General features: G+C 48.1%; 1 protein-coding gene across 5 annotated transcripts; it reads right to left on the bottom strand.

Annotated features, from left to right (window-relative positions):
- Positions 1–457: 457 nt before the first annotated feature.
- Positions 458–24,402, bottom strand: LOC144113585 (uncharacterized). 5 transcript variants are annotated; one of them, XM_077646745.1, is made up of 4 exons: positions 24,224–24,402; positions 8,762–8,871; positions 5,367–5,508; positions 458–679 (listed from the first exon to the last, which is right to left on the bottom strand). In XM_077646745.1, exons 2-4 carry the CDS (start codon positions 8,826–8,828, stop codon positions 463–465), a joined length of 426 nt encoding a protein of 141 aa, XP_077502871.1. In that variant the 5' UTR covers positions 8,829–8,871; positions 24,224–24,402; the 3' UTR covers positions 458–462. The 5 variants fall into 5 exon arrangements, with proteins under 5 accessions (XP_077502871.1, XP_077502872.1, XP_077502870.1 ...); XM_077646746.1 differs by lacking the exon at positions 24,224–24,402 and adding an exon at positions 13,827–14,063; XM_077646744.1 differs by lacking the exon at positions 24,224–24,402 and adding an exon at positions 13,704–13,841.
- Between the last annotated feature and the right edge of the window lie 3,110 nt (positions 24,403–27,512).

A 27,512-nucleotide genomic window follows, 5' to 3' on the forward strand; every position in this document is an offset into this window, starting at 1 on the left:
AGCCATCTATCTTGCCATATATCTATATCATCTAAGCTTGTATCCTGTAAGCATGCAATTTCGTTCATTTTTATAGCTAGTGAACAATTACGAGCAGCTCATGATCTGTGAACATTTGACAGCGGTAAATGTAAATTCTGATATTATTGGTTTTTAAGTCGAAAAATGGTAGTCTGGGTGTATCTTGGGTTGCGACCTTACTTTCTAAAGCAAGAGTGCACGCACATCCCTCATATGTGATGATGTAGCAAATTCACTTTTTACTGTATTGTGCTTTCGGCATGTGTACACTTGTGCTACCTACAGTTGCACATGCATTACTTGCAATTCCTTCACACTTTTCCTCATGTATTTGTACGTGAGATTCTTAGCACACATTTGCTGGAAGCTTGACTCATGAAATCATACAATAGTGTAGATGGGAGAGGTGTGCTGTGAGAGCGATTGCCACACTGTAGCAGATTATGACCTGTTTACAACAAATGCCAAGAGGGCAACCAGCAGTAAGATTGAAGCACTGGTAATGGAGGCACCCGAGCCACATGGTGTGTAGTCGAAGTTCTCGCAGTTCCATTTCTGGGTCTTCCGAGAGAAATGGGCCAGTGTTTCATGGCTGACGTCTTCACAAGGTTTTGCATTGTGCAGGTTCGTGATGCACTGGTTTGCCCTCATCAGTGCACTGAAACGTAGAAAACGGAAAGAAGCCAAGTTTTTTATGTCGTGTTTATGCACTTGCGCATTCAGAAAGAAGCAATGATGTCCAGAACTGATAAATACATGCTTCAATTAGCTCTTGCAGAAAGTGCGCCCCCAAAGTATGCCTTACTGCTGGATGGGGACTTTATTTTTGCAGAATGGGCGCTGATGCCTCTGAGACCATGGGTAAACTGCATTTGTGCTGAAGTCTTCGGGTATCTTTTGTAACTAAGTGGCATATGACTTTTAAGATTCATTGTCTGTTCACTTTATTTCACGACATAGCATGGGCAAAGCCTCAAATCATTTCGGCACTGCTTCCACATACCTGTATTTTAGGCAATCTTAATCTACGAGCATATTGTAGCTGGCCAAACAATATCCACCAAACACACATATGAACCAAGAAAATTTGAAAGGCTGCATGCACTAAAGCGCTGTGGTTCTCATTCTTCAGTTATGATGCTGTTTGCAAGCAATACAGTATACAGGTCATGACTTCCCTATCCCATAATTCAGTTGCTTGTTGGGCTGCTGAGTGCTCATTTTTTTAGCGCAAAAGGGCTGCTTCACTAGCAAAGGGGGAAAACCCGAGGTATCTGGGAAGCCTCAACCTCTGATTTTGGTGAGCCAGTGGCAGAGGCCTTTCCAGCTGCTCCGTCAATGCGCCTCTTCGCCTTGCATTGATGGTGCGCTCCGCCGTCCCCGTTCCCGACGCGTGAGAGCCATCGACGCCGGAGTCACGTGAGCAACCGCGCTGCTCGTGTCGTGTCTTTTCATGCGGTTGCCTTTGAGGCGGTATTGCCTCAAGTGCTTTCGCATGTCCTACTCAGTTTAACTACGTCAAAATCCTACCTTTTCTTTTAAACTGACAGTTTAGTTGCAATCATGCTTTTGCATAGAATTTCCTGGCCTTTTTTTATTTCCATGTGCAAAAGTTGGTTTCAGTCTTAAATTAATTAATATACTTAATTTTTCGATCCCCATAGGGTTCACCATTTCTGATGATTAGTGTGCCTAACTACTGAAAACCACTGGAAGTGTTTGCAACTATATCTGACACGAGGACAGCAAGACCCAGTTTTGTTCAGAACATCTTTCAGTCTGAGGTTTGATAACGGTGCTTATATACTGAGGACTTAGGGCAAGCATTTATCTTCTAAATATTGATGGTCTGCCTAATATAGGCAGGAGGACCATTCTATTCCTGCCAGTCTGGAGAGCAAACTTTGCGCCAGTTGTTATGGCTGCAGAAGTGATGAAAACTTTCTAAGTTGAAATTCCTTAATTACACCAGAAATGATGCTAATGAATTCGCTAGACAAGCGGGTTAGCTCAGTCGCTTGCAATCAGGTGCACCTAACAATACTCTCCAGGCTGTCGTCGCGAAACGTGCACCGGCAGAGCTGTCGGAGTATGTCCTCTGAGATCAAAGCTAAAGGGGGATTGGGGGTGTGCTGCTGTAAGAGTTACATGTGCCTTCTCCCGGAAAAAGCTTATCGGACATTATTTGCTGCTTCAATGTGTGTATTACCTGTGTCGTAGCAAATATGTCAAGTATGCGCACAGCTTCTTAATCCTGCACAGTATTGTGTTTGATCATGTGCCACTCCTTTATTGCACAAGCTTTCAGAGCGCAATGCAGATACATTCGATAAATGTTTTCTAGACAGTATATAACTGCAGTTTCCCTTGGAGTAGTGTTCGTGATTTCAGCTTGAGTGCGCCAACCCAGGGAAGCGAATCGCAGTTTCTGTCAGCAATTAAATCGGCAACCGAATATGCTGGCAATACTCTAGCTTTTGCAATCATTTTGCAACTTGCCACGAATTCGCTGCCCTGGCGTGCGATTTGTAATACAGAAGTGATGTACCACTCCCTCCTATTCAATTTTTTAGGCCTCTTTATCGTTGAAGCGCCATCGTTTTCAGCTTAGTTGTGATGATTACAAGTGGAATGTCGCTAATTCGAACTTCCGGTTAATGCGAAGAGAAGCTGTCGCTGCGGCCGTGCCAAAATTTCATATCTTTGTACGATAGAAAACGATACCGGTGCCTGCGCACGGGCGCTCGCGCGCGCGTCGGAAGCGGGGCCCAGTTTGCAACAATCGAAGGACCGCGCGCGGGGCTCTCGGTGACTCTTTTCATCATGGCTGGTGGCTTTTCCAGGTTCCCTCAACTTTTCTTGGAATCCTTTCAGCTCCCCGACCATCTTTGGTTCATGGCTTGATATTATTTCAGTCCGCTCGAGAGGGAAGCGATCCAGCGCCAGGAGCATGGAGATGCAAGTGTGCCTCAAGTTGTGCTTTCGCAACTGGGACTACTGGGAGTCTTTGGCCGATGGCGTAGCCAGTAGTTACGTTGGGATACAGTGCTCCGCCCTCTGTCAGCAACGCCGCACATCATTCCTCCACAACACAAGAGTAGTCCGTTGTTAAAACTCTTCTTGAACCAGATGCTGATCACAAGAAAAAAAAAATTATAAGCTCTAGAATTTTGATGCCTGTCTTGTTTAATATGTAGTCAAATACTAAGAGATGATTCCATTTACTGTTTTGATTGGCCATGGGAGTAATACAGGATTCCGCGGACCGTGACCCAGTGGTACCAACTGCTGTTTTTTTTTTTATGTTGTATTCTCTATATATAGTAGGATACAACTTAAAAAAAAAACAGCGGTTCAAAAAATGTGACGTATCGGCTTCCCCTAAATTCTTTCCTTCCTCGGTGGTACTCACCGCTCCTCGCTACTCTAGCCGAGGCGGAAAGGAGAATGTCACGGGGCATGTGCGCCATAGTGAAGCGGTTTGATAGACGTCGCGACGTCGCTGAGCGGGCACCGCAGGCGCGCGGTTTTCGAATTGCGCGAGAAGTGGCCACAATTTGTTGAGCCTCAGCATCGAGGGTAGTCACGTTTTCGCAATTCTATAAACTGATATGGCTGTTGCTAATGGCCATCTTCAAATCTCTAATTGCAACCAAGCGCCTATCTGTAACAGTTTAAATGTTAACTATTAGAATTTAGTTAATAACTTGACTAGCTAACATGATTCGCCTCCTTTCTGGTGTCCGCCAACAATAGTATTACTATGCCGCAAAAAGCGTCTATTTACCTTAAAAAACACTTTTTTTAATTAGTAGCGGGGTTCCCTGAAACACCTGGTGAACAGTTATCACGGTGCCGCTGGTTTCGTTTGCCCGCGCGGCTCCCAAATGCAGCCACCGTACGCCGCTTGTCGCCAGTTGTGTTCCCACTGCCTGGTGTGCCCCACGCAGGCTGCCCTGTTTCCGTTATTCTTCGCTCCCTACCCTTTTCCTTCACCCTTTCTTTTGCCGCGCACCCGATGTGGCGGGGAACCGGTTTATTTCGTCGGAGGCCATACCGATCTATCACTTCTGCTGAGTGGCCGGATGCTCCCGAAAAGGCCCACCGTGCATCAGCCACTCGTTCCGAAATAGTTCCCTTAAGTTCGAACTCCGCGCAATGCCAACAAATATGCATCTCCTTCGATTTGAATTATCGAAATTCGACCGTAGTTGGCTCCACATAATCGATGAAGAGAACTCGCAGGTCAATGACAGACGCCCGGAAAGACGGCAGCGCAACGTGACGAATTTAGCTTCTTTCGTTTTGCTGAAAAACGTATGTCCAAGCCCTCTATCCAGTGCTTCTGTCACGAGCACAGTTCTACGTTCGATCCTTTTTCTACCCTCTGATGGCCGATATATTACGGCAATTTAAAAGTACTGCCCACAGTAAGTACACAGACACCGCTGACAAAATGGGGTTAAAGCGACCATCATCTGTTTGCAATTAGAGATTTGCAGTGGCGATTAGAATTAGCCATACCAGCAAATGCTCCTAATTGGGCAAGTTGATTGATCGTTCGAGGTGTCTTGACTAGCGCATTCAAACGAGGGCAAGACAAGGATCGTCTTTCCTGTCTTTATACTCTCTTATTCTCGTCTGAACGCGCTAGTCCAGATGGTCAATTAAGATACCTAGAACTGGCCATATCAGTCTCTAGAATTTCGAAAATGCGGTTACCCTCGGCCACGGAGCAAGACTATATAGGAGGTGAAACTCCCGTCACCGCTGCGAGCGCAGGCGATCAGATGAAGGCACAATTGTATGCGCCGACGGGGTCGCATGCAGTGGCGGCGCCATGCGGCGCCTCGTAGAAGCAGCAGGGAAAAAAAATAAAAAAAATGCAGCGCCCAGGCAGGCGGCTTCGGCGGCGCGCGCTCAAAGCAGACGACACGGGTTTCTGCTTCAGCGGGCACGCCGTGACGTTGTATTTCAGTAGTTTCTTTCCAGGCCGCCAGCGTGTTAGTGGCGCCGCGGGCTTGTGACCTTTTCTGGTCGCCGCAGACGGGGGAGTTTCCGCTCCTATATTGCCTTCCTCCGTGCCCTCGGCTCTGTGGGCCGACAAATTTTGGCCATTTCTCGCGAAAGTCGAAAACCGCACCCACTGGTACCGGCTATTAGATATGCATATGCATAACTAATTAGTAGCGCCAATACGTTGCTTCATTTTCCTTCCGTCAACTTGTTCGTTTTTCATCCCTTGCACAATTTGCGTGACGTATGTTCTGCACAACGTGAGAGAGCAGCAAGAAATGAATGGAGCAGAAGAGAGCCTCGGGCGAAGGGGAAAAACTGGAGCTCACCAGCAGGCGACCTCCCGACTTCTGGCAGGGTCGTGGTGTTCATCGTAACTCCTGCGAATCTCCCTCTCGAACTGGTGCTCGCACTCTTGCTTGGTTCGAAAGTATTCGAGATCGTGGCATGCGACCGCAATGCCAGCAGCGGCTTGAAAGGAACAGAAAAGCAAGAAATTAAAGTCTCACCACAAACTCACGAGCGCAAGGACTCCCAACACTCGGTGCTTCGATACAACACTGTGGCTTCAGAATGAAACTAGTCGAGCGCTACATTGATCTCTTTCTGAGGCTCCGCGAAACAAAGCGGTAGACACGATGCCTCCCTCAAAATTAAAATTTTTCAATGGTGGTGGCTTTTTTTGTGAGTACAGCCATGGACAAAAGTTTGCGGGATGCGGATTCACGGGGGGGGGGGGGGGGGGGGGGGGGGGGCGGGATTATTTTTGTGTTGCCTCGCTAGATAGTCAGCTGGCATTTGTTCTGTCAGACGAAACACGCATGTCCCCTCATGGTTCTATGCATTTCCTTGACCTGCGTTGCCTGGAGGTGCAGAAATAATTTTTTTTCGCAAACCCGCATCCCGCAAACATTTGTCCATGACAGTACTGCAGTGATTCGAGCCCATTTCATATTGCACGTGAGACGTTTAATATTAACTCTGTATACTTACTGAAGCTTAGATATTTATTACAGAGCAACAAATACAACTGTGTGCTTGTTGCCTTGTGCTAAAGATCAAATCGAAGCTTCCGCCGCAGAAGCTCCAGGCTTCCCCGAGAGGGAAGCGTAGAGCCCTTGCTCGTGAAACAGCTTCGTTTATCGTCCAATTTCAGACAGTCGCCAGTAAGCTGAGAAGACCGCTATTTGGCTGATTTTCGTTGTGCGATGACATTATGGAGCAGGAAAATCCCAGCCTAGCGGTCTCCTGCGGGTTCTACAGGTTAGGATCGAGGTACCACAACATTATTATTGTCGAGAGTTTTGCCCTTATATAAAACAAACTTTTGTCTGAGCTTTCGGCACGTAAAAACGACAGTGATGGGGAGCTGGTCCACCACAACCATTTTTCCTACCCCACTCCTTCGCCGTATTCAGTTCATTCTGATGCTCTTTGGATATGCTGCGTAGAATGAAAAAAAAAAAATCGAACACTTTCTAGACGTTTTGCAGACGCTTGAAACTAAAACACATGAGTTTTCGTCCCTTAAACAGTGTGGTGTTGGTCCGCGCTTCTTTTTACTCATGCCAGAAAGATAAAAGTAAATAATTTGTGACATTATATCCCTGGGAAAAGATGCCTGGTTTATCCTCCCCCACAAAGTTTTAGGCCGCGGATGCGTGAACATCAAAAAAAAAAATCGAGAGGAAACCTGAGAGCAAATTTTGCGGGACCACTGCGCACACGAAACTAAGATAAGTCTGGCTCGTTTTTAGGCAACAACTTGACGTCTCCTTAAAATTTTACCTACATACTGCTCTTCGCAATAAAAAAAAAACCGCTTATGACATCAGGGCTCTCTTAGAGGGCTATCTGACAACCCTAACAACACTATACTACGCTTTCATTCCTAGTCATCTTAATTATTGCATCACAACATGGAGTCTCACGTATCATTCGTACAACATCTCAAAACCGCGACAACACTTACAAAACGAGCCCTACGCATCATTACTTTCAGTCCATACGATGTCAGCGCATCTGCATTTTTTTTCAGTAACCTAATATTCTTCCCATTTCCGACGCAGTCATGTATATAACTAAGAAGTTTCCGCGTATTGTTTTGTTAACGATCGTAATATCCTTCAGTTCATTGTTGACAAGATCTTGCTAACTGAATGTTACAAGGTTAAGTCTCATCAAGAAGTAGCCCCGAAAGTCCCCGCTAAGTATTGCATCATCACATTTATCCGTGACTCGCATAAATTTAAATATGGAACAATAGAGCTCTGGATATTAAATCTAGTTCATCGCTGCATTTGTTAAATAATAATAATAATAATAATAATTGGTTCTTGGTGGAAAGGAAATGGCGCAGTGTCTGTCTCATATATCGTTGGACACCTGAACCACGCCGTAAGGGAAGGGATAAAGGAGGGAGTGAAAGAAGAAAGCGCTCATATCAACCTTTTATTCTTCTGTCGTCTAACTTTGCCACTTAATGAAATATTTCATAAACATCGTTAAAAGCCAATGTAGAAGCTTGTGCCTTTAAAAATTTAATACAGCGCACGTAAACAGCAATTCTGGAGAAGCACATTTTCCAAAGGGAAGTTGTTCCTGAACGCAATTTTTCCGCAAATCCTTAGATTGCACCATAACAATCAGTATATCCGCAGAACCTTCCTCGGGACGCTTGTAGTTTTCTGCTATTTATTGTCAGAAACGCACCCCACTGGTTTCCTAAGGCAGTCTTAACTGCTCGGTGCGAGCGAAGGAAAAACTTTCAGAGCAAGATTTTGCTTGCACCGAAAGGTTAGACCATCCCTATCAATATGTTTATAGCAATATCTTACGATATTCCACATTTGCATCAAAATTAACGTTATATCCAAGAAAGCTGGACTTGTTCTTGCATTGCTTTTATTCACAACTGTTTGTTTCATTTTCGCAGTTCCTCTATTTGTCATTGTTTTGTTCAATATTATTTCGATTTCTGTTAGTTTTCTCCTGTTTTTATTCATTATTCACCATCTTGCGTTATTTTATCTGTTTTAATACATTGCATTGTAATCAGTACTACGCACATATAATATTTTATCACTGTTGCTATTTTACACATCATTTTACTTAATTCAAGATGTTCCGGTACAGTGCATCACTGTGGGACATCTTTCTGTACTTATTTAACATAAATGTACTAATCTTTGACCACCCGCAGCGGTGGATCAGTGGCTGTGGTGTTCGGCTGCTGATCCCGCGGTCGATGGATCCAATCCCGGAGGCGGCGGCCGCATTTCGATGGAGGCGCAATGCAAAAACACCCGTGTGCTGCGCGATGTCGGCGCACGTTGACAGAACCCCTTGCTGTCTAAATTAATCCGGAGCCCTTCACAACGGCGTCCCTCATAGGGCGTGTGTCGCTTCGGAACAGTAAACTGCACAATTTACTATTACAATCTTATGTGACCAATAAACTTGAACATTTAGGAGAAGAGATTAAAAAAATGAAAGGAAGGCACACAGGATGAGTGAGCTACATATATGACGGAACAATTTCTTGAGCTTCGCTAAGTTTCTTCTGGCACAGGAGAAGCCACGAGCTTCTTGAGAAAAATGTTCGCAGGAAAAATTCGAACAGCGGCAATACATGCGTTACCACAACCACGAACAGCAGTGCGCACCTGACTGGCCGTACAAAGTTGGCGCAGAGTACCGCAGTGACGGCAGACATAATGCTTACCTAGCAGCACCACTCCGGTGGCCACCAGCAGGCTACTGCAAGAGAGCATCCGGACGGGCCGCGCCATGGCGCCTCGGCCTTCGCTCACGGTTCCCTCGGCTGGAGCCAACCTGCGGACAGCGCCCATCTCTGTCAGCCACTTTTCGAAGGCACCGATCGAGGCACTCGTTGCTGCGCATGCGTGTTGCTTCAGCCGAACGAAACACTCGCATTCCTTTCCAGTGTTATACGCAGCTGCTCCCAGCCAGAAGGCGATGCACCGGCGCAGAAGGCAAGAGCCGCTGGCACTGGCTGCAGCGACCTCTCCGCATTTTATTTCTAGGAAAGGAATAAATTAGGCAGGAGGGGGATTTTAAATCTCTCGTTTGCGCTGCCAGTTCATTTCCCGGAACACATGACACATGCTATATAACCATCCTGTTCAACTATGTTGCCGCTCGCGTTCCCACGGTACCTCTTCACCTGCTTCGTCGAGCTCCAAAGCCTAGGAAAAAAAACCCTATGACAGCAGCAGTTCGAGCACTGTAGAGTGCTCTAGGCAAGCCAAATCGGCATCGCATCGCCGGGATTTCAGGCTCATGTGACACTCAAGTGGGAGCATTTTGACGGAGGAGCCTTCTGTCTGGTAACGGTAGACGTATCGGGCGCCGCGGAAGCATTGTTCCTCGCCTCTATACAGCTGTGCGTGCGGGAGTGCGAGAAACGCACGGGGGAGGAGTCGTCGCGCAGAGCTGTCGTCATCGTGAAAAAAAAAAAAAAGACCGAGCGAAAGGGCGCCTTCCAGCTGTCGCGAAACTACAGACGTGGCTGTATACCGTGCTGCCTTCCTGCTTTTTGGAAAAAAAGAAAAAGCAGTAATTTGCAATGTTTGCGTGTGTTGCGTAAATCGCCAAATTCAGCGAGCGCCAGCGTAAGCGTCAGATTTTTAAATCTCTACTCCTTTATCCCCTTCGTCAATTCCTTCCCTCGTGGTGCGGCGTGCACCCTACATGTTCAACCCACCACATGGTTGCAGGCTGTCGCCTCCCGGCAACGTGCAGCGTCCGAGAGGCGTTTCCAAGCGTTTGGCGGCGTCTTTCGACTGCGCGTCTCACCGGATGATAACAAATGTTGCACGAAGCGCGAGGCCCGGTATGCGCGCAGGGGGTGGTCACGAGATACCACAGGTGAGCGCGCGCCCCACGCGAAAGCGACGTAGAGCAAGGCCAACACTACCTATATAGACTAGCTAATATAGACTTACAGCTAGGCATCCGTCCCCTCGTCCCGAGGTTTATACTTTACCCGCGATTCAATGAACAGCAAGAGTAAAGGGATAGCTATACGCGTGGCCGCTAGCGGAAGATGTCCCATAAAGTTAAATATCAACAAGTCCGTTGTACCTTAGGCGGTGGAGGCTGGGCAATATTATATTTGTTTCTTTTTGTCTGCCCACACAACTTTGTGTAAAAATCAACAAGAACAGCGCGCTTGCGCTCTCTCTTCTCATTTCTTAATGTTTTATTACTCGGGTTCACGTGAATCGCGCACTAAAGCACCCTCGCTGAGACACTAACAAAAGCAGCCACAAGCGTTAAACTTGCTCAAACCGGCTTGCGTTGACAGTGGCTATATGACAAGATACATGAATGACAGTGCGATATATGGGCCGCAGCGCTATACGAAACGCGCAGCCGGATGCGAGTAGCCATTGATCCCGCTTATATGCGGCTTCTCAACGTGCAGAATGCGTATACCGCTAGCACAAGCTCGCACTCCTGAATCTTCTAGGCGCCGCATCGGTAAACGGGAAAAAGGAATTGTTCGGTGTTAGATAAGCTGGGACAACAGCGTCTGTAGAATCCGGAAGGGGGGCGTCGTTAAGCAGTTAATCACAGCCTATATGGTGAGGGAAGAGCAAATTCCCCAACCGAACGGCGGCGACGTCGTCACTTCATACCTACATGCGCGTGCGCCTCCGTGCACTGGCGCGAGACCGCGACCGATCGGCGTGGGCTTTCCTTCGCATCTGCGACCTCGCGCGACGGTGACCGCCCGCTGGGCGCCCGTCGCCAAGGCAACGTAGTCGAGTCGTGCGTGCGTGGGTGCCGCGGCATGTTTTGGTGGCTATGCGTTCGACGCCAGAATGCCATGCATCAGGGACGTAGGGGCCCGCGGCACGTCGCATCGCTTCAACTCGTTCGCGGATGTTGCGCAGTTCCGTTTATGCGGGTGTTGACCTGGCACAGCGCTATAGCTTGCATCGCGCGGCGTCGCACTTGCGCGCGAAAATGTGCGTTCCCGCAGTCGCGCACGCGCAATGCATTTGAGATATCCCGGAAAAATTTCCTTCCTTATCTGGCAGCCTGTTTATTTGCGTTTGTTTCAGTCGAACGGCGTGCCACCCGTAGTCGTATGCACACCGGTGCTACAAGGCAGCCCATACGTAAGGAAGAGGCTCTTTTCCGTGCAAACAAACAACGCTATTTTTACAGGTGGCAGCACCTACCAGCAGTCCTGACAGGTGTTTTCACTTGCAAAGACAAGTTAACGCGGGCAAACGCCACGGCCTCGTCCCGATCACTTCGTTTCGCGTACCGTGCCTTTCAAGTCCCGGCGAAATGCTTTTTGCAACGGCTGCAAAAACGTTCTGTATAGTTCATTTCTGATCCCGCAATCGGACGAAATAACCCAGCGAAACAACCCTGTTCAGTGTTGGCAAGCGCGTGCTCATACGCGCGCATGGTGGGGACTGTTAATAGGCTCAGCTGCAGCGACCGTCTTTGAGAATTCATGGCCTCTTGCCAAAGTCGCTTGTTGCATCGTGACAAGTGTCGATTATCCAGGGCTGAATGCCAGCCTTGTCACGGACGCGGTTAACTGAGCGATACTTCAACCCTGCACTTAACGTCGGCGTATAACTGAACAGCGTGATCGTCAGATAGCTATCTTTTCACACGGCGTCGTGCTATGTAGTATAGCTTCGTTATGGATGCGAAGTGGTTTCAGCGTATTAAGCTGTTCTTTTTCCTTTATCCGCGACTGTCTAAAGGTTATACTTATATATATATATATATATATATATATATATATATATATATATATATATATATATATATATATATATATATATATATATATATATATATATATATATATATATATATTAGCAGACAAGGCAAATGAAGTGAGGGGCTCGTTTGACAAACATATTAAGGAAGCTAACAGTCACCGAAAGCAAGGTGCATAGGGGAATGTTTTTTTTTAATATCTAGTGCCAATCAATTATTTTTTTTTTACGGAAAACATAAATACCCACGAAAGCAGCAGATTGGACAGCCGTCGCCGTAGCTCAGTTGGTAAGAGCACCGGACGCGATATTCTGAGGTCGTGGGTTCGGATCTCACCGGCAGCATGGTTGTTTTTTCTGCTGCTTTATAAGTAATTTTCTTTAAAAAACTAATTGATTGGCACTAGATATTTAAAAAAAAACATTCCCGTATGCACCTTGCTTTCGGTGACTGTTAGTTTCCTTAATATATATATATATATATATATATATATATATATATATATATATATATATATATATATATATATATATATATATATATATATATATCGGAATATATCGCAAATGTAGCCGGTGGATAGTCTATATATATATATATATATATATATATATATATATATATATATATATATATATATATATATATATATATATATATATATATATATATATATATATATATATATATATATATATATATATATATATTAGCCATCCACCGGCTACATTTGCGATATATTCTGATATATGTGCTTAAAGTAGTTCCATGTGCGCTGGCAGGATGTCGGAGGGCATAGAAATGGTTGCAAACACAAAGCTTCATAAGACTCGAGAAGCACAATCAAACGAACACGTATACAACAAGCAGCATCGCGTGACAAAACTGGAATAGGTCTTTGGGAAACGCAGTATTTCGCTATTGCCGCACTGATTTACAGGCATCCATATTTTCTGGGATTCACAGTGCGTTCTTTGCATCCAGATTTGCTATTACGAAATATATTTGCAGCGCAGAAAAGCACCATAGCTGACTAAAAGTGACATACAGAACTGACTATGGGCTCACTCCAACAGGAGTTGTTTTGGTCATGTACACGCAACTTTATGGAATCACGTGAGTTCGTGACAAGCACGCTGGTATATGCGCTAGATTATGCGGACAAGCGCCCCTTTAGATCACGCGGGTCGTGCGGGGCGTAGAGTTCGCACAGATCGCCAGAAGCGCGGCTGCCGCGTGCCGTCACAGTACGCGCCTGAACGAAAACAAATTTCAAGCGCACTGGCATTTTGGTTCTGACTACAGCCCCCTTGACATCATACGCGCAAAATGACCACGCGCCGTGAACACCCAGCGCTAAATAATAATCAAAAAGGCTCCAAGGTAGCGTGCGTGGACAGCGGATGCATATATATGGCGCTGAAAACAATTAAAGTAGCTCTTCCGCGTAACATAAATTATAAATGAGAACACGGCATCGTGCGCCAAGGCCGTGCTCTTCGGGTTGAATAAAGGGATAAAAGCACGCGCATCAAGCCGACTGGAAAAGCACCGCCTTTTTCACCCCTCCCCTTCCGTCCTGCGCTTCAATCGCGAAAAAGAAGGACGGGCAATAAGCGGGACATTCTCGACGCAAAGGTGCATGACTGCCCCACGACGCCGACGCCATATACGCTCCGGGAGCGATGCCCTCGACGCGACAGGTTGTGCGCTCACACCGCGAGTAAAGGTGGTGCCCGCGTGGGATTTCCTGCTTGGCCAGAGTGCACGACCCGTTATTCCAAACGATGACTGTTGCGCCCGCGTCTGGTCGCTTCCCAGGAACCCTGTAGTTAACCCGAGCCCGTGCAGTGGGCGGCGTGTGCTCGCGCGGTCGGCCGCAAAGTACGCACCCGTGTCGGTTCGGTCGACGGCGCCCGATCCCCAGCAGTGCCCACGATCGCTGGCAGCAGCAGCAGCAGCTCGGAGCGGGTTCGCACACTGCTCTGGCGAACGAGGCCGCTTGACCGCCTTACCTGGATGCCGCGGACGAGCCGGGGAACCGGCCGGGCTGCCGACGCCCGCGCGGGACGCTCCAAGGCCGACGGCATGCGACCGCCGTCGCCGGAAGTCCCCGCTAATCGTCCACTCGTTACGCGAGGCTGCGCCTAGCGGTGCGTGTAGCGTCGATGCCAGAATTCGCCGTCGGTGTTGATGGCAAACAGTCACGGGATGCACCGCTACGTGCCGCGCACCGCGCCCCCCACGGGCATGATGCGAGCCTGGAAGCCCTTCGTCTTTTAAGCCAGCCCAACTAAGAGCGTCGCGAATTCGACTAGCCGCGACCTTCGATTTGATTCATAAACTATGCGAAACTTTCGATCGTGTCTAGAGGGGGATTGGCGAGGTCGTCGCTCCCGATAGCCTTCCCGTGGGGTCGAACATCTGGCTCATTGCGCGAGGAGGGATGGAATTGTTCACTGCTGGCACCAGTTGGCGTTGCGTTTTGCGCAGTACATGATAGCACAAGAAGAGAAGGGGGGGGGGGGGGGCTACAGTAACGAGCCACTAACCGCACCTTCTGGGGAGCCCCTCCCCCTGTGCCCGTCTGTCGCTACCCACCGGTGCACTAAAAGCGTCATTGAGAGGAGAAGAAAAAGTTACTGCGAACTTGAGGATCCAGATACGGGTGCATCCAGGTCGGGAGCGTGCATGGGCGCCTCGTTAATTAGACAATAGTGCCCATTTAGTTAAAGAGTGCCTCATATATTTACAGCATTTCGTTTTCGGGTAAAATCTGGTTTCTACCCGAAAATTCATCTTAACATGTAGATTGTCAGTGTGAAAAGCTTGATGATGGTACAGCACGAAAACTAGTGGATGTCTGATTTTTCTGGAGCGACGGTCTCAGTTAGCTGATAATTTTTAACCTCTCTTAATGCTTGTTGTTTGCGCCACGTTTTAATCATTGGATAAGTTCGCTAAGTAAGCCAGAAGCCCAAACCAGGCACTGACGGGACGTTTTATTGGCAGGATTACATCAAGTCCTCCAAGCATGTGGAGCGTTTCAAATGGCCGCTGTGATGCTGAATCTTTTTGCAATGTGCAAAGACAAGCTGGCCTAGCAGAGATGCAGAAACGCTACGCATGAGGATTATAATGGCGACGATCACAAAAACGAAAAAATAAATAATTGACGTGGAGAGCACATTTTTAAGCAAGCTGTCGTTTCTATATGCGGCTTATGAAAGTAATGGCGAGAAATTTTACACTGGAAAACCATACTGAACCTCATTTTTTTCCGGCGAAAAATGTCCAAGAATTACATGCAGTACACCTGCCCCCCTCAACTAACCGCCCCCTCCAAGAGCGACCCATAAATCTGCCACAGGTTAAATTCACCAAAATTCACAGATGCTGTTGCTTCTGCTGGTTCATGGCTGAGATCAAGCTTCAGTGCAAAGTCAGCCACCTGAAATGCGCCGTGACAGACTTCGCTTGCAATTACGAGTCAAAAGTAAGCGCATGTAGCGCACATACGCTGGTGCTTGGACTTTTTGCAAACCAAGCACTCTTTGGACTGCTGAGAGAGCTTGAAATGTGAAAATTTTGAGCAGACAAACTATATTACGTAGTTGTCGCTGACGTGAGTTGCGCTGGCACGCGTGCATCGACCTCGGTTGAGTATGGTTGGGTATAGTAGAAAAGCCATGGTATGTTGAAAAGCTACGGTGCGTTTTTTTCTCTAAAGGGGGACAAAAAAAACCCCTGGGGTTTACTTCTCGAGGCCCCTCTTATACGTATAGCTCTCATTAAGAATATAAAACCTGCCGCATTGGCTTCCAGGTCGTGTAGAGCGTCTCTTTTCCATTCGTCGGCGTTCCATATCTCTCCAAGGAGAGAGAAACTCGCATCCTCTCCCTTCCGGAACTTAGTACTTTCAGGCGAGGTGGACGTTCCGTCGCCAGGCTGTATATTTCTGCCAAAGGTTCAATCGATTTCGTGCTTACATTAATCGCTTGCATAGCTTAACCACAGGGCATGGCAGTGATGGACAGCCGTTAGAACCTAGAGAAATGCCCAAAGCGTCCTTTATTGTTTGTTTGTTTGTTTGTTTGTTTGTTTGTTTGTCACATACAGCGCGCCCTGTGGGGCATTACTTCAGGGGAGGGGTCTACAAAGACGGGAGACAATGAAGTGACACAAACATGCCTGCATCATTTATCAAAAATATACAGGCTGCTGGTTTTGCTACTTTGCCACGTAGCATATCGCCCCGCAACTCCTGATCCTCGGCGGGGTAAAAACTAAAGTTCCTCACATCCTTTAGGAGGAATGTTTTGGATTTTTTGGCGATGCAAAAGCAGATACAGTGAAGGGCTCAGGAGAGAGAGCCCTGTGGCTGGATAGTTATGACAATGGCCATACATGATATGATGCGAATATTTACTTGGAATCAGGATATCATAGAGCCAGCAATGCACTTTTGAGCAATTTGTTACAACAAAAATGGCGAAGCCTGTCTGCGGCCCCAGTGACAAAATTAATTTTTAGAAATCAGGGAACACCGAATTATATATAGTTAGAGAAACCAAAAAAATTGAGAAGCACATCCATGAACAGTAAAAAGCGGTTTGGTTTGGGTTAGTTCGGTTTGGTTTATGGGGGTTTACCGTCCCAAAGCGACTCAGGCTATGAGGGACGCCATTGTGAAGGGCTCCGGAAATTTCAACCACTTGGGGTTCTTTAACATGCACTGATATTGCACAGTACACGGGCCTCTAGAATTTCGCCTCCAGCAAAATTCAGCAAAATAGCTGAAGACCTCCAGCCTCGCAACAGAAATAAGAGGGGTAGGGTTTCTACAATTTGGCGCCGGGTCTCATTATGTGTCACTTTTCGCGCTGCAGTTACTGTTCGCTCCTTCATTAGCTTCAACCGGTCAGAGGGCGACAAAACAAAAAGCACCCGCTAAAAAAAAAAATCGGGCGTGGTGCGAAGAAAATAACGAGGCGCTGTGCGCGCTATGCCCGCTTTGAGAGTACAGTACCAACCAATGCAAGCCTTCAGCATGCCAGACCGGCTTTTTTCAAGTTTCTTGACGATAACAACGTATGAAGGTGAACTTTACGGGCAAACACTTTTTTGCCGCAACCAAAAACTGCTAAAGAAAGGTGCACACTCAAGCCAAACTGCCCCAAACGTTTTGCAGCGAAGCCGAGCTTTTTGTTGCATTTTCAATAATTTATTTTGCAGTTTTATGCGTAAATAAGTTCACTTTTTCACTTTTTTTGTCATTTATGTTCTTTGTAGAGTCCAGCGGAGCAATGCAAGAAGTCGGAATTTGTTCACGGCTTTTTGAAAAAATAGTTTGGAGCGATTTAACGGCGGAAGCTGGGACAAGTTGTTCCTTTAGGGTCCGGCGGACAAGCACTTTTTTAATCGGTCCAGGATCACAAGTGTGTCCAGCTCTTCTGCATGAAATGCGTTGCGTTTCCGTGGCTAAATGTTTCGCTGATATTCGTAAGAGACAAAAAAAAATTCTGAGGGCACTTAAGTCTGCTTACGTGGAGGAATGCGAAAGCATGTGTTTTGAGGAAAGGAAAGGTTTTTGAGGAAAAGAAAGGGCGCAGTAGCTCTCAGATCCCGACATCTCGGTGGACACCTCAACCGCGCCTTAAAGCATGCGACTGAAGGTGCATATGTCATCGGTCCGAACCCCTGTCGCAACTCTCATAAAACATGCAATTGAAGGTGCATATGTCATTGGTCCCTGCCCCGCCGCGGTGGCTCAGTGGTTAGTGCGCACGACTACTGATCCGGAGTTCCCGGGTTCGAACCCGACCGCGGCGGCTGCGTTTTTATGGAGGAAAAACGCTAAGGCGCCCGTGTGCTGTGCGATGTCAGTGCACGTTAAAGATCCCCAGGTGGTCGAAATTATTCCGGAGCCCTCCACTACGGACCTATTTGTTCCTCTCTTCTTTCACTCCCTCCTTTATCCCTTCCCTTACGGCGCGGTTCAGGTGTCCAACGATATATGAGACAGATACTGCGCCATTTCCTTTCCACCAAAAACCAATTATTATTATTATTATATTGGTCCGAACCCCTGTCGCAAGCTAGCCTCCAACTTGACTAAAATGTGTAAGCTATATGCAAACAGAAATGCTACGACACCAACCAGAATGCTGTACGACGAACGGTTGCTCAAAATTTCGGTGAACGTATTCGGGAATACTGCCACGACATTGAGGTGAACCAGTTCAAAGTAGTGGTTTTTTTATTAAAATAATAGTAAAAAGGAAGGAAACGATTTTTGCTAGCCCCGGCATCTGCCATCGATACTGAAGCACCTGAGCTGGGGCAGCGGAAATAAAGGACAGCAGGCAGAATGGAGGAATGAAATGAAAGAGGTGAGGGGACAGCAAGAGAACCAGTGAAGAGATCGCTGGGATTTACTCCACACCTGCGATATCTGTTGCTCGAACCAGCATCGTCACTTAATAATAATAATTGGTTTTTTTGGGGAAAGGAAATGGCGCAGTATCTGTCTCATATATCGGCGGACACCTGAACCGCGACGTAAGGGAAGTGTTAAGAGAGGGAGTGAAAGAAGAAAGAAAGAATTAGGTGCCGTAGTGGAGGGCTCCGGAATAATTTCGACCACCTGGGGATCTTTAACGTGCGCTGACATCGCACAGCACACGGGCGCCTTAGCGTTTTGCCTCCATAAAAACGAATCCGCCGCATATATAATTATAATTGGTTTTTTTGGGGGAAAGGAAATGGCGCAATATCTGTCTCATATATCTTTGGACACCTGAACCGCGCCGTAAGGGAAGGGATAAGAGAGGGAGTGAAAGAAGAAAGAGGTGCCGTAGTGGAGGGCTCCGGAATAATTTCGACCACCTGGGGATATTTAACGTGCACTGACATCGCACAGAACACGGGTGCCTTAGCGTTTTTCCTCCATAAAAACGCAGCCGCCGCGGTCGGGTTCGAACCCGGGAACTCCGGATCAGTAGTCGAGCGCCCTAACCACTGAGCCACCGCGGCGGGTACATCGTCGCTTCGGCGAACGCGGTTTTGCGCCGCGCGTCGCTTTTTTCCATCATTAATTGGTGGTGACGTCATGCTCTCGGCTTCGGCGTTGGCGGCTGAGTGACGTCATAGCTGTCACGTGGTTTCTCCTCGGTTCAAGGTCAAACTCGCCGCGCACACTGCGGAGAAGCTACGGAGGGGAGTAGTAAAGCTTTCGCTTAAAAACAAACAGAAAAAAGAAGCGCAACGCATTTCCGCTGTCTTCCCTGCTGTTCGCTCTGGTAACACGACGCGTTTCAAAGACTCTCCGGAATGCGCCATTCCAATGCATCGGCGGCGCGCCGTCGATATGTCGCTGTCACGCTTCCGTGGCAGTGAGCGGGTGTCCCCGTCCCTGAAACGAAGCGCGCGATGCCTTTTTCAGGGTCACGCGCACGGCCCGCTGCAGTGGCCGGCCATTGTCACGCCGAGCCTGCCGGTTCGTTCCTGCGCCGCGCAGACGCACTGCGGCACCTTTCATCAGCTTGGGGCGACACACCGGTAGCAGTCTTGAGTGCCTGACAGTTTTCTCCTCCCCGCATGGCTAACGAGCTCTTCGCAAACTCGCTGTCTGCTGCATCGCAGCTCTGGAAGCCGCGTGTGAAAATTTCGATGTCGAATATTTCGAATATTCGATTTCGATGTTTCGAGCTTCCTTCGGCGAAATGCGAGGAAAGACCACACATTGGTGCGTATCTTGTAGAAAACTACGCTTTCTTATAAGTATTAAAGTCGAGCCTGTCTGTCGCGAGTGGTCTCTGCCATGCATCAAAATCGACAAATACCCCCGAGCCGTCTTATAAACTGAGAGGGAGAGCCGAGCTCCCAGTCTTTGGTTACCGTCACCACTTTAATAGCGACTGTGGAGCCACTGTAGCGAAGGGACGTCAGCTAATATATGTGAAAGGCACAGGCCAGCGCAAGCGGCCGAAATGTGAATTTCTGTGTGGCGTGCATTTCTTTCGCACAACACGATACGGTGGTCAAACAGAAGCTGTTCCTCTTTTTCGCCACTTCGGTATTCATTCGAAGGATGTAGACACAAAGAGTCCTCACATTTAAGGCTCGTAAATAATCCTATACGGAGTCGGTGAAGCATCCAGCAGAACTCTTACCACTCTTGCATCAGAGTTCGGATTCCTTTTTTGGTTCCACCCTCATGCGAATACTCTAGCATGCGAGCATTCGCGCACGCAAGCACGAAATGGTTTCTTGATTTTTTTTTTGTTCTTTACATTTTGAGTAACAAAATATCCCTAAAGTTCACTTTCAGTGCAGTCGGTTTGGCCCCGCCGCGGTGGCTCAGTGGTTAGGGCGCTCGACTACTGATCCGGAGTTCCCGGGTTCGAACCCGACCGCGGCGGCTGCGTTTTTATGGAGGAAAAACGCTAAGGCGCCCGTGTGTTGTGCGATGTCAGTGCACGTTAAAGATCCCCAGGTGGTCGAAATTATTCCGGAGCCCTCCACTACGGACCTATTTGTTCCTCTCTTCTTTCACTCCCTCCTTTATCCCTACCCTTACGGCGCGGTTCAGGTGTCCAAAGATATATGAGACAGATACTGCGCCCTTTTCATTTCCCCAAAAACCAATTATTATTATTAGTGCAGTCGGTGATGCATATTTATTTCTTGTTTCGAAGTTTCCGCAGAAAAGGCACAGCTGCAGCCCGCTTCCGTCACGCAGTCTTTTTCCTCGCGAAAGGGCTGAAATTACCGAGCGAACGGTAATTCGCGCCTTTCGCCGCCAGCACGAATGCCGCACTCCCGCGTAATTGTATTCTCCTGGATGCCACGCAGTGCAAAAAAAAAACTTCCGCTTAGACGACCTTGGGGAGAACCTACGGCTTCCCTGAATGGGCCAACGAACGGCACAGTAGTGCACATATTTGTACACGGGCTCACTCGGGTACGAGGCCCTGTGATGAAAACACACCGCCATAGGTGACCCACAGAGACAGAGAGATTACCAACAACAGCGTGCCTTTCATAGAAGGCGGCGCACGGAAGAGAGCAGAGCCGCCGCCGTGCCGGCATGCGTGCGCCGGGCGCCCGCCCACGCCGAAGCACGCGCCTCACCGCCACAGCTCCGCAAACAGGGGCGTGAGGGACGCACTCGCGGAAAGTGGCCCTCACATTTGCCCGATGGACTTGGCGTGAGCGGCGCGAAACGCGTGTAGACGGGCGCTTGCGCACACGCGCTTCTATGCGGGACACTGCGCCCGAGGGCAACCGGCTCAGTGAAAACGCGCTGTGCCTCGTTTGCAGAGGTCAAAGGGGTGAGTGGCGAAGATATCGCGATGAATCAATCCGCTTTCCGCGCTCTTCGAGTTTCGCAAGAACGACGCAAAGAAGAGCCTTCGGAGATGGGCTCGTACGCGCGTAGTCCGCCATCACGAAGTTGGCGCTTAAACGTGTTCGTTATTTGTTTTTTACGTGAAAAGTAATCTAGCGCTACACTTCAAGACGAGAACACGAAAAGAACTTGACAGGACGGTCGCTGTGCTGTTTTTGTTAAGTGTTCAAGCTTTCAGAGTGCGTGTATGGCGTGCTGTCGTATTTAATGGGCGACGATCAGGAGGCGGCTATATGGGGCCACAGGGAAGGTGACGAGAGCGTACATACGCAGTTGATGCATTTAATCGTCCTGAAGACAGTGGTATTGTTAGTTTTCTTTTTTTTTTTGTCTTTGGAAAGCAACTTTCTCCGAGGCTGAGTTAGACGTAGGTCGCAAGTCGGGAGCGTTGCATGCTATAGGTGAATTGATAAGCATCCGTGGGAACGCAGATCCTTCTCTTAACGGCGTGCCTTTGCCGCTGGATTGCCGTGCACCATTGTCACCTTCTCAACCGTGAATCTTAAAGCGTCAGCATTGCTTTGATACGAACGTTAAGCATGTAATTCACGTACAGGGTTGTCCACTCTTAAGACGAGCGTGTGTGGCCGCGCTGTTCGGAGTGCCCGTGCGTTCGACACGGCCGCGCATCGAAGCAAAGTAGTACAGGCACAGAAGGACCTGCAGGTGAGGCTTCGCGTAGCTGGCCACTTCGCTTTAATTAATGCGCGTCCGGTACGGACGCACTGGCGCTCCGAACAGCGTGGCCACGCACTCGCGTGTTCACCTTAAACGTGGATGATCCTGTGCATAGAGCAATGCCCAAAACACCAAGAACAGCAAAAGTATGCAATGTGCAGCTTCTCGCCTCTTTGACACTTCCTTTTCCTCAATGCTAACACACAAAAAGAAATGATGGCGTCGAGAACAAATGGCATAAACCAACGTACGTGCGGGTGTGCGTACGCATGTAAGTACCACAATCACGCTGACTTCAGAGCCGGGTTGATGCGTCTTAAAGCGGGCGTTAGGACCCATCGTTTCTCACAATACGCCACAGGTGGCTGGCAAAGCGAGAATAAACCGGCAAACTCCCGAATGCTGCCAGGTGGCAACGTAGCTGCTTAACTGTCGGGGAAAGCTCACAGCATGTTTGTTGCGGAAGACGCTTCCATGTCCCTTGCGACGTTTCGATTTTGTGGGACGGCAGGAACGGCCTCGGGCTTAACCTTTTTTTATTATTATTATTGCTTTGATTCTTGTTTACAAAGTTTTATTAAGCGCCGCAGGTACGTATTCCTTAATGATTTCATCCGCAGGTACACGCAGCAGCGTGTTTCCTCCTCCCCTCTCGTAAAGGGTCAAACAGCCGTAGGTAACAGACGCCAACAGTGCGGCGTCCTCCCCCCCCCCCCCCCCCCTCATTTTTTTTTTCGCCACTAAGCGAGCAGCGTTCAGACACGTCATCTGCGCAGTTAACTGAAGCCGACTGACTGTCCTTGAGGTAACTGCGCATATGCTCAAGGTATGGTCATTTTTTTCCCTTCCGCTGAACTTTTTTGCATTGTAACCAGAGTTTCGACATACAAAAGTCGATGAACGCTGCATCATCACAGGAAAGCAGTTTCTCGCATGCAAGGCGGTCATAATAACGCCCGCAAGTGGCGCAGTTCAGGTAAAGAAGCGCGTGCACAAAAAGAGGGGAAATAGTGGACGGGCCGAGCTCAAAGGACCCACACCCGTCTATTTCCCGCGCGCTTACAAGTGCGTGCGGCAACTTTATTCTCTCTATCTTACGGCGGGCAAAGCCCGAACGGAAACGGGCTCGTAAACAAGAGAAGGTCATTTGTTGCGCAGTAGCAGAATAATAATAGAAAAGAAAGCGCTATGGCTCGTCAGCGCCCGCGAAGTCAACAGAGCGCTCGATTTCACGAATACACGCATCAAGGGGAGAGCAAACAACCTGTACGGAACTCGGCCACGCGTGACGCGTGACTGCTTGTATAACGCACCCCCCTTTCCACATGTATACGCCCGCCGAGCTCCCGTTTCTGTATAACATTTTTCTCCTTCGGTCTCAGTTGACGCAGTCGGATTCCAAACGACCATGTACATGTTTGTGCATACCCTTGACATGTGTCGCTCTGGAACAGATTATATTTTGACGCATCTTTTAGGTCAGAGGGAGGGTAAACGTCTCATGGCACCACAATAGCACTCGTGTACACTAGAGTGACTCTAGTGCACACTATATATTTATTGCAAGCTCCAAAGCGTTCGTCAGGCTTTACGAGTAAGTGGGTGGTAGTATTTGCAGGTACTTTCGGTAATTCGCTCTCTGCTCACTAGCCTATACGATATGCAAATTTATGATTTTATGTTGCTTACATACGGAGTATTGCGTGTATACAGCTGGTGTGGCCAAAATATAACGGAGCATGCCTCGGCGTTTGAAAATTTTCTCACGCGTTCCGTAGAGGAGATATGAGTGCGTCTTCTGTTCATACGTGAACGCACCAGTGACGTGTGTTACGAAGTGTAAGAAGTATACCTCCTAATTTGCGTTAGGTAAGGTGTGGCAAGAGTTCGATCACCGAAGCATGCTCCATAATATCATGGCCGGGACTGTACTGTCCTGTTTGCTCGGCCTATTATTACTCTCTGCCTCAAACAACAGTGCTTTGCAAGTGACACCTCCTGAAGATTGCCATCAACACTGTACAAAATTCTGTCACTGAATGATCCGGAATCTAACTTTTTTTTTCACTTCACGCGGTTCATCAGATTGCCCCTCAAAAAAAAAAGGAAAGGGGGGGGGGGGGGGGGTGCTATAGTGCTAGACTTCGCCCAGCTCTGTACAGAAAATTCAGGTGAATTCTAAATGGAAGCGGCGGGAGCACTGGTATGAGGGTCTTGTCAAAAGTGACAACGGGTAACGCGTGCCACTGCCGTCAGTCTATACGACGTTCCTCTGGCCTGACAGAGACTCTTTTCTCCCGAACGCGCCGTTGTAGAGCTCACCTTTCGACGTACTGCTGCAGAGCTTGTTGCGCACCTGGTTACAGCTGAGGGCGACGGTTCTCAACCATTTGATGTCAGCGCGTCAACACCGGTGCGCCGCGTAGTCTCCGGCATGTGCGCCGCTGCCGGTTGCGTAAGCTGTTGCCGCCGGTCCAGCGGCCACCATTGGAACAGCCCGGCCCTGACGTGACGTTCGCGTCACGAGTGCGAGAAGGAGGAGAGGGGGGGGGGGGGGGGGGGGGAGGGGGGGGACGTCGTCCGACGAGGGTGTCCCGTCGCTGCTACAAAGTGGCCGCCGGCACGCCGCTTCTTCCGCTGGGAGGGAAACGAGGGTGCGTTCGCGCGGACAAAATCTTTCAGGCATTTCAAAAACAGGGGTACCTGTAATACTCTGGTTCGGGCTATATTTGACTGGTACAATTTAAGAGAATGCGGCGCAACGGGAGACGAGGACAAAGAGAGGCACACAAAACCTCAGGATCGGCGCGTCACTCACAAGCAATCTTTTCCTCTTCGCACATTCCTGGGGGTGCCTGGGTACGCTCGGCACTGTCTTGGACTGCAGCCAAAGTTGTAGACGATCGCGAAAAAAGTCTCCGCCGGTTCTTCCGTGAGGCGCGCGTCGGTATTTGGCTGCTGACGCGGAGAGTATACAGACACGAAGAAAAGGGTATTCGAAAGCAGTGCAGGCAGCGGCGAACAGCATCACCGCTGTTTACGTAATATGACTTGAATGCGCTGCATGCTGGAAGGCTGACAAAAAAAAAAAATAGAGGAACAGAGAAAAAGCCATATTTTTGCTGCTTCGTGATATTGAGTCCAGGGCTAAGGGAATATTCATTAAAAATTCAGTATTTTCGCGCGCTGGAGCTATTCTTGTGCAGGGATTAAGCCAAACGGTAGCGAAGGGGCTCCGCATTATTATCGAGCACGCTATTAAACTTTACTGTCAGTTAATTTCATTTCGCCTCGCGTAACGGAGTGGATTCCAAGGGAAGGCTAGAGGCGTCAGAGAATCAGGAGGACGGATGAGATTGGGAACTCTGTGCGTATGTAGGGTGTGCGCAGCTTGCGCAGGGCAAGGTTAATGGAGGGATATATGGGAAGAAGCATTTGCCCTGCACTCTGCATCATCATTACTTGGGCTAATGATGATGACAACGCGGACGACAGCAATGGTGATGAATTTCATTTACGGCTGTACGTTGCATAATAAGGCGTACAGGGCGATATTTGAGCCTCTCGCTTGTTTGCAAAATTCAGAAATAAAAAAAACCCTGGCGAGTCCATCGAAATCGCAAAACGTAGCAATATGTTGCACATACCACTGTGTTCACGCTGATTTGACTACAGTCTGACTTAACCGGCGGCGCACGTCGTTTTAACCTCATAGCCATGCCGAGCCAAGCAGACCGCCTTCATCACAATCAATACCATTCGAATGCGCCCATCAGGGTTTCTATAGTGATCGAAAATTTGTCGGCTTCCTGTCGAGCGAGGAGCGAACATTGAGGAGATAATAAAAGCACATTCGCCAAGATATTTGCAAATAGAATACGTCTCCTGGGCCCGCACGTCCTGGATAGCTTTCAGCAGCAGAGTTGCAGCTGGAATGGCCATACTGCAACCGTTTCCTTGCGAATGGAATTCGTTTAGACACGCGTGAAACGCAGTGAATTGGGCGTATAGACTTTCAACTCTACTTTCTGCGACCAAATGGGAACTGCATATAATAGTCGTCAGTTTAATATTTATTAAGGACAAATCTCAGTACTTCGGCATTTCGATGGAGGCGAAATTAACCTACATCAGGCACTTGTGGCTTTATCTGCTGGCAAAATAATTGATGATTTTAAGTTGTATAAATTTTGTACTTGTGGCTTTGTGTACTTGTGGCTGTGTGTACGTATTCAATTGTATGCATCCACCCTGTAACGGCCTTACGGCTGACAGTATCAATAAATAAATAAAAATAAATGCCTGCGCCGATGCTGTGCGATGTCAGTGCACGTTAACAAACCTGATGTGGTCTTAATTATTCCGGAGTCCTCCACTACGGCGTCTCTCATAGCACATGCGCAGCTTGGGGTCGTTAAACCCCACCACTGATACCAATCAGTAGTACTTGCATTTTTCTTCCACCTCCGTCGAATTGCATATGGGCACGACCATGGCGCACCCATGGATCAAAGTCGTGCTCTGCAGCTGATCGCCACAGCGCAGGGAGGGGTAACTAATCGCTCGCCATCGCAGGCGGCATGTGTTTTCAAGCCGTGTACTCATCAGCGAGACGTCTTTCACACAGGCCAGCGTTGAAGCAGTATGTGCATATGGCGTTTTATATCTATCTGTAGAAGAGCCGAGTTTGTGACAATGCTATAGTACTGGTATGGCCAGTACTGGTATGGCCATGCCTCTTTAATGTGGACACTATGGTTCCTGACCAAAACTGTTCATAAAACAAGTCGTCCACTGTAAAGAATCACAGAGAAAATAAACAACCAGGAAAATACTTTCTGGTGAAAGAAGTCTGCTTCAACGTACAGCTGTGTGAAATGGAGTCGAAATTAGACAAATCCTTGGCAATTTAAAGCGCATTATTCTGGTGGTCACTGGGTTAAAACAAAACTGCAGTTTAACTTGAAGCACCCCCCGTTCCATGAGACATGTGAAGAAGGCGTGTCTGCAACAACGGACGTTCTCTTCTCACGGACCAGTAGTAAGTATCTCTACCCAGTAGTAAGTATCTCTACCCAGGCGGCCGACAGGAGCTGCAAGCGTTAAACTATCAGAAGCTGCTGAGAAATGTTCCGCCACCGGCACTGATGCAACGTGTTGCGACAAATGCAAATGCGCTTCGATTGTGCACTTTCGACTGTACAACATTAAATGACATGCAAAAAAAAGGGGTCCATCACTGAGACATTCGAGGTCTTGCAGTGCCTTTGGCACAAAATACAGAAAAGAAAACTTCCGGAAGCATGGTTAGGGAAGTTAAGGTCATTTTCACATCGCTGTCCATATTGAAACCAAAAAATTACATCGATCTCGATGTTTTCTGTGTATTTTCACCCTGTCCATTGTCCAACTTCGAGTTTCCGTATTAAATGGGCGCAAATGAAATGAAAACGTTTGGCGCTTAGAAAAAACTGTCTGTAATTGGAGCCGTTCATATTAACAGGCACGGCTGCATAATTATATGACTTAATTATAGTAAAACTGTGTACGCTGTCCCATTGCGCGTTTTTTTTTTTCGGGTAAAATCTTCAGACGCAACAAGCAAACGTTT

This window comes from Amblyomma americanum, chromosome 1 (assembly GCF_052857255.1).
Source record: "Amblyomma americanum isolate KBUSLIRL-KWMA chromosome 1, ASM5285725v1, whole genome shotgun sequence".
NCBI lineage: Eukaryota > Metazoa > Arthropoda > Arachnida > Ixodida > Ixodidae > Amblyomma > Amblyomma americanum.